General features: G+C 40.6%; 1 protein-coding gene across 2 annotated transcripts; it reads right to left on the reverse strand.

Annotated features, from left to right (window-relative positions):
* Positions 1–2,236: 2,236 nt before the first annotated feature.
* aurka (aurora kinase A) lies at positions 2,237–7,017 on the reverse strand. 2 transcript variants are annotated; one of them, XM_031840202.1, is made up of 10 exons: positions 6,830–7,017; positions 6,215–6,701; positions 5,768–5,833; positions 5,085–5,421; positions 4,967–5,006; positions 4,682–4,873; positions 3,760–3,898; positions 3,389–3,537; positions 2,965–3,139; positions 2,237–2,817 (listed from the first exon to the last, which is right to left on the reverse strand). In XM_031840202.1, the coding sequence occupies exons 3-10, from the start codon at positions 5,828–5,830 to the stop codon at positions 2,635–2,637; spliced, it is 1,278 nt and encodes a 425-aa protein (XP_031696062.1). In that variant the 5' UTR covers positions 5,831–5,833; positions 6,215–6,701; positions 6,830–7,017; the 3' UTR covers positions 2,237–2,634. The 2 variants fall into 2 exon arrangements, with proteins under 2 accessions (XP_031696062.1, XP_031696061.1); XM_031840201.1 differs by having other exon boundaries at positions 6,215–7,017.
* Positions 7,018–7,299: the final 282 nt, after the last annotated feature.

The following is a 7,299-nucleotide window of genomic DNA, read 5'->3' on the forward strand; positions in this document are numbered from 1 at the left end:
TGATTATGGGCAGTGAATGTGGTGTTAAATAAAGAAAAAGCCTGTGGACACGCAAAATAACACAATGGCAATAACCAGCAGTAAAACACACGAATGCGAATAGAAACATGTTAAAGAATAGCGAAGCTTCGTTAGAAATGAGGAAATTGGACCTTCCCCGAGCAGTTTAAAAATACTGGGAATGCAAAATATCAAAGTACACAGCAGCTATACAAACTATGCATTGAATGTATGATATTTTAGACACAAAAAAATAATGAAACTGGGAAGTGGAAATGACAAAAATCCTCCAAATTTCGATTCTTCTGCGTGAAACTGTGAACAGTTTTGCTTTGATATTTTTTTTTCCTCCAATATTTGAAATTCATCTTCAGCTTTTAAAATTGGCAATGACTAAATTCACCTGACCTGCACATATTCAACCCCCCACACCCTGGCCCGAATCTCAGCTAGATGGAGACCCCAAATTAATAACCTGCACACTCGATTCACCATAATGTTTGTCAATGCATTTGAAAACACATGGCGTGTTCTGAAATTAATTGGAAGATCCCCGTCTTGAAAATTCGGTGTCTGAAAATCTTTAAAGAAAAAGAAAAAGAGATCACTAAAGAGGAAAATGTGCATACAGACATTTTTCATTCTGTGCAATCCAATGGGTCCTGTTGAAATGTTATAAAACAGTATGTGTAGTGTGTTGTTGTGGTTTCAAAAAGATGGAATGTATATCTCAAAGTCGTTATCATATATCGTGAAATTAATATTAAAGAATAAAGAAATAAGTGAAATTATATTGTAAAAATGTGTGTGGTTTTATGTAAAACGAAAAACGTTCAGAACATGTATTTTTTTTTTCTCTATAATAAAAGACAGAAAATGGAGAAAATAGTCGCATTCAATTTCTTTTTTTTAAAATCGAAGTTGAAGCTAATAGACACCGTGTAAGGGCTGCAAAGGGGAAAATAATCACGTGGTGTTTGTGTGTGGGGGGGGGGGACTATTCCGTCTACACAAAACCCTCTGACAAATCCTACCAACAAGCCTACATGATGTACACCGGGCCTTGCGTCCCCGAGTGCTCAAGTGAAAGGAATCTCGACTGATGTTCTGCTGCAGGCATGCATCAGGCCTTATGGTCGACCTGTTCATCTGTCCGCTGGGAGGTTTCTGCACAGACATCTGGACAAACCGCTTATTCACTGAGTGGGCTAATCTCCAGCTGTTGAAACATAACGCTACCTGGTGCATACGAATGCGCGGATGGAGCACCTACACTGCTGGCTTACAAGAAGGGGCCAGTTCACATGCAGGGAGAGGAGAACAAAAGTGATCAAATATGGCTAATGGGATCAGCAGATTAACAGCCGAGAAGCGCGAGCAGAAATCCCATTGGTACACCTCATTGAAAGTATTCAATAATGTGGGCATATCAGACTTCAGTATGCAATAAAAGCCTATCTGAAATAATTCAGCCATTTTCCCGAGGACAGGCATCAGTTTTAACAACCAGACAGAATAAGCCAACAATAAATGTCTTAACTTAAAAGCACAAAAGGAAAATAGCTTCACACAAGTAAAGCCGTGAATCTAAATGAAGAATTTCTACGATGACAATGCAATAATACGAATTTCCGTTCATAATCATCTCAGTTTTAATAAACATTGTGCCTCGGGAGCCACCTAGTGCTCCAAAACAGAAACATGACAGCCCCATGACATGACATCGGCCCCATCCATGCACGTGGCGGGCATACTATACAGTCCAGTTTTCATCCATCAGAGAATGTTTCGTTGTTGCTTTCATTGCTTTTCACATTGAACTGGCCTCCAAGGAAACAGTTGTGTCATCCTTGTATTGCTTTATTTGATATTGATTGATAATTGTGCCAATCAACCTTTTCAGTCACCAAGTTTTTCCAACAAGGAAACGTTCCCTTTGACTCATTTGAAAAAAGAACCATGGCTTAAATTCATACTTTACAATTTAAAAAGATCAAGTTCCTGTATTTGTTAGACTCAAACTTGACGTTTTTTTTAAATTCAGTTGCACAAAAAAATAAATTAAAAAAAAAAAATATGATAAAAGCAAAAATAACTTCACATTTAAACTTTTTATTGTAGGAGAAAATAAATGTGGAACATGTTTATTAACAGTGTCAGTGGAATTAATACCTAAAATCTGTAACAATTTCCCAATCCAACTCTAGCGGTATGCTGGCGCCCTCTGCTGGCCACGTGCCACTGGAGGAGCTTAATAAAAGGAGGGGTGATGGAATGATTTACTGTAAGACGTATACAGTTTAATTCATAAGTGACATATTCCACGACAGACGCTCTTTTATTTCAAGTAATAGCATTTTAGAAAAGCTCAATAAAATTCTAATAATTAGACAAAAACGGGGAAATATTTACAGGCAAGAGGATGCCATTTGTGAAACAAGGAAAAGGATAAGATACAAGAAGTTAACCAAGTGGCTCAAGATGCCAGCAGACAAAAACATCCACAAGAAGGGATTTTATAGTCAATATAGTAGTACAAGCAGATTCTAAATAATCAGCTGCCCACTGGTGTCTGTGGTCCGCACCACTGCGCCCTCACACGTACAGACCTCAGGTCTGAGGGGCCAAAGACGCTCACTGGCCGAGCTCTTCCTTGGTCATGGTTGTGAGTTTCTTGGTGGCGCTCTCGACCACCCAGGGGTGGGACAGGACTCCCCGGATGGGCAGTCTGTGCATTGGGTTGTGCTTCAGAAGCCTAGCAACCAGGTCTTTGGCTCCAGCACCGATATTGGCCTGTGCGGGGTAGGTGTACTCCACCTGGATGACAAAGACAATCAGCACAAAAGTTTTACCAGCTAAACTGTAGCGCAAGGCCTACAAACTCAAGTGGAAGGAAAAGGCTTCTGAAACTACAGCACTCTACATTATATGCTAATTTTTGGAGTGTAGCCATTCATGCCTTACCCTCGATATCTTGCGGTAGGTCTCCTCGTGACTTTTTGTTTCAAAGGGGGGTTTCCCCACCAGGAACTCGTAGCAAAGGACACCCAGACTCCACAGATCCACCTTTTCATCATGAGTTTTCCCCTCAATCATCTCCGGAGGCAAGTAGTCCAGCGTGCCACAGAGCGTGGATCTCCTGAACAGAGAGACATTAATAACGTTAGTTTGAAAGCTCCCAGTGATGTAGAGGGGCACAAAGAGAAAGAAGAAACGAGTAATTCCTGACCTGAGCACAGACACTGAAGCAAAACAAGTGAATTGCAAATGCAACTGAAAACATTATTCCCATCCAAACATTACGATCACATAGATTCAATAAAAGCGCTCCATCGAAAAAGGTTGAAAACTAAAAATGCCATTTGAACGGAAACATATATGTGCATACCTGGAGGAGGGAGTGTGAACAGACCAGCCAAAGTCTGCAATCTTTAGCTCCCCGTTGGCCCCCAGCAACAGGTTCTCTGGTTTGATGTCCCTGTGGATCACCTTCTTGGAGTGGCAATAGTCGAGTGCATCTGCGAGCTCCATGATGTACTAGTACAGCACATAAAGCACGGTGAATACAACATGCATCACATTCTGTATTTGACGGCTTCCTCTTCATTTCTAAATGATAAACTTCAGGAAAGACACCGAACAGGCTTTTGGGATTAGTGTAAATGTATAGTATTATACATGTGTTTAAGTTGGTGATGTCAATTGCTCATTTGACAGCAAAGTACACGTTTTACAAAAAGGTCTTAAATTGGCACTTACTGTGGCACTTCTGGCCTCCGGAAAACATCCACAGCGCTGCAGCTCACTGTACAGTTCACCCTTGGGTGCAAACTCCAGGATGAGATAGACACGCGATGAGTCATGGAAGTAACCGTAGAGGCGCAGGATATTGGGGTGCCTGCAGGACAATCGATCAATATTTCAAAAGAGCAAAGTAAATGGACAGAACTAAAAGGAAGCCAACGCATCAGCAGCTGCTTTACAGAGGAGGTCCACAGTCTGACTTCACTGCAAGGATTTCTTCGGTTACCAAAATGCAATCACTCAAATCTTTCAAACAAAGACCGGTATGGGCCAATTCAGGTTTTAACTTAAAATAAAATCATGAACTGAGCAGGAATCTACTTGTCCATGAATTACCCAGTTGCAAAATATTTTAACCACAGTAACCACATTATAGTGGGTTCATCTGACCATGCTGCAACAGCACACAACGACTAAAGAGCACAAGAGAGTTCACACTTGAAAGTGCCAGGCTTTATAAAACAACAAGGCTGGCATACGAGTGTATTAAACAGGGGGACCCAGTACTGCCATCACTGTTCATAGAGGCTCGAGTCTACAAGTATATTACATACACACCAAAATATTTACATATACCTATATATAGCATAAGTATTATGAAAATGCAGTCCAGTTTGGCCGGTGTGCTCTGTTCAGTCTTTCAAAAAGAGTTAGGAGTTCTTTCAATAGGAAAATGTTATGGTGTGACAACGACTTTGGCCTACAAAGATCGAGGTTTGTCTCGCCAGTGATTCAGAAATCAGGTCGGTAAAAACACAAGTCCCGAAGCTCTTTGAGTTTTAATAAGGATGACCACTGTGTCACATTGCCTTTGGCCAGCCCCATTAGTCAGGATTCATATTTGGCACTACATCGCATAATTTGAACGACGCATTACCTGAGGTGAGACTGGATCTCCACTTCCCTCCTCAGCTGGTGCTCCACCCCGGCCTTCTCCAGCTGCTTCTTGAAGAGCACCTTCAGGGCCAAGATGAACTTACTTTGTTGCTCTCTGGCCAAGTAGACATTTCCAAATTTACCCTTTCCTAAGGGACGGCCAATGTCGAAATTCTCCAGGCTCCACCGCTTGCTGTGTGAGCGGAAACATGCATAGTTAGTTACAGACAATAACAAATTGTCATCTATATGAAAAGAATAAAGAAGTACAATAAATCACACTTACTTTGATGCAGAGGCATTTGAATCATTCTTGGCAGGTTTGTCTGTCAACAAAAAATATTTCAGCATCTAAATAAAAGCACCCACTCACAATTAATTAGTTGATTTTGTGTTATGCTTACTCTGTGGCTTCTCCAGGTTTGCAGGTTCAGATGGTGGTTTGGCCGGCTCTAGGTTCACCTTGGGCACAATTGTCTTTGGTTGGATTTGCTGAGAAACGCGTTTGGGCTGCGGGACACGGTTTCCATTCTGAGTAGCAGGGTTCACATTCTGATCAGTGGGGCGCGTGGACTTGACAGCAACCGAGACGTGAGATGCCGACTTCTGGTGCGTCATAGGCCGCTGTACGCGCTGAGGTCCATTCGACACACCTAGAACCCGCTGGTGCGGAGCTGGTGTAACTACAGTCATCGGTGACTGCTGAGACACAGGAATCCGCTTTGGCCCATCGCTGACCGACTGCAATCAAAGAAAATCCCCAAACACGGAACAAACTGGCTTTTAAAAGACAAAGAAGCATTTAGGCTCCATCTTTTCTGGATGTGCTCTTTTATCGACTTGCATTTCTTAACCCCAATCCTGTTGTAACACTTTCAGCTTCGGCCTGTGTGTGCGCATGTCTACTCATAGCTGTGTGTCTGGTGTTTATATCTTAAACTTGAATAGTGTGCCGAGACTGTGAAGCCACTTCAAAGCTTAACACATTCACATCAATATACAATGACGATGGTCAGAAAAGTGAGCCCACAACCTGTGACAGTGTTAGTTTTATATTCATTAGTTTTATGGTAATGTTGTGCATTACCTTCACTTCAGGCCTTTGAAGTTTCATGTCCTTTGTCAGCTTGAGCCTGGCAGCAGAGTCCATGTTCTGAGTAAAAGGTACAGTAGAGGTTGTCTTAACACAAAGATGGAGGATAATTTAAATGTAACGTTAGCCATTCTAGGTCAATTTACTTTGGCTACGTTGCCTCAATGTTAACATGAACATTAGCGTCGTTACCACAAACGTTGTGTAACGTATCACAGATGCTCCTTTTACTTATATACCATTCATTAAGGAAAAATGATAATAACTGAAAACAAATTGTAATAAATTTCAAGCCGCCCAGTTTTAGCATTCTCCGTAGCGTGGTGAACGTAACCTTACGTTTCAGACGATAAATTTGAGCTAACGTTAGCTATTTGGTAACCATAGCATCCAAAACATCCAACAAAACTCTACTGGTACGCAGTTGATAACGTTACTTACCTAAATGTCGTATTGCACAATGACCGGCAGCAATTGACAGATAATTAATCAAGAATGTAATCCCAGAGTAACGTTAGCTCTCAAACATGTAGCTTTAACGTTACCGCTAGCTAGCAGGTACGACTAGCTACATCAATATTTAGTGTAACGTTACCGCAGTACGGCTCCTTTTAAAAGACAGTTCGGTGTCGTAAGAAGGTAAACGCTGATGAATACGGATCAAACCAAACTATAAATATATGCGGACTCTACTTCAGATTGTGCTAGCTAACACACTTCCCCCAAACACTGCTCGTCTGACTTCAGTTTCAAACGTCCCTCTGTTCAAAACCTTTAAATGCACCGCGGCCACCGATTGGCTGAGAGAATGCTCTGTGCTCGCTCACCATAGGCTGATTTTAAAGGGTGTAGCGTGACGTCAGAGGGAATCCTCTCAAACAGCAGAGGGCAGCAGTAGGCAAATCAGACCACCGACTCCCTGTATGAACTACACACAAGTGATATACCTACACATTGAATGACACCTACACATTCTGCATATGGTGGAAGACTTTTATTAGATGGCCATTATTTAATTTAGTTCAAATACAATCAGACACTTTCAATAAATCGTACCTTTTTTATGCTTATAAGGCTGCTCAGAGGTGAGAGCCCAAACAATATTTGCAAATTTTGCTCAGTGCAATTTCATTAACTGTCATCGGTGCAGTCCTGCTGCATCAGGGCCACGGCTAGTGGAGCACTATTCACTTTACACTTCCCCTTCCAGTCTGCAACTTCAAAAACAACAGAATTAATTTTGGCCTGACCTTTTCTACCAGGCGACATTACTATATATATATATATGTATACGTATATACATATATATTTACATATATATATACATATACATATTTACATATACATATACATATTTACATATATATATACATATACATATATATATATATATATACATATATATATATATACACATATATACATATATATATATATTTACACATATATATATATATTTACACATATATATATATATTTACACATATATATATATATTTACACATATATATATATATTTACACATA

The sequence above is a fragment of the Anarrhichthys ocellatus genome, unplaced genomic scaffold (assembly GCF_004355925.1).
Source record: "Anarrhichthys ocellatus isolate YVR2014 unplaced genomic scaffold, GSC_Weel_1.0 scaffold2440, whole genome shotgun sequence".
Taxonomy (NCBI): Eukaryota; Metazoa; Chordata; class Actinopteri; order Perciformes; family Anarhichadidae; genus Anarrhichthys; species Anarrhichthys ocellatus.

Excerpts from the sequence above, each read along its gene's own strand:
- aurka (XM_031840202.1), bottom strand. The coding sequence starts at position 5,830 with ATGGACTCTGCTGCCAGGCTCAAGCTGACAAAGGACATGAAACTTCAA. Across the intron at positions 5,422-5,767 it reads TTCAAAGGCCTGAAGTGAAG|TCGGTCAGCGATGGGCCAAA; the intron begins GTAATGCACAAC and ends CTTTGATTGCAG. Across the intron at positions 5,007-5,084 it reads AAACCTGGAGAAGCCACAGA|ACAAACCTGCCAAGAATGAT; the intron begins GTAAGCATAACA and ends TTTTGTTGACAG.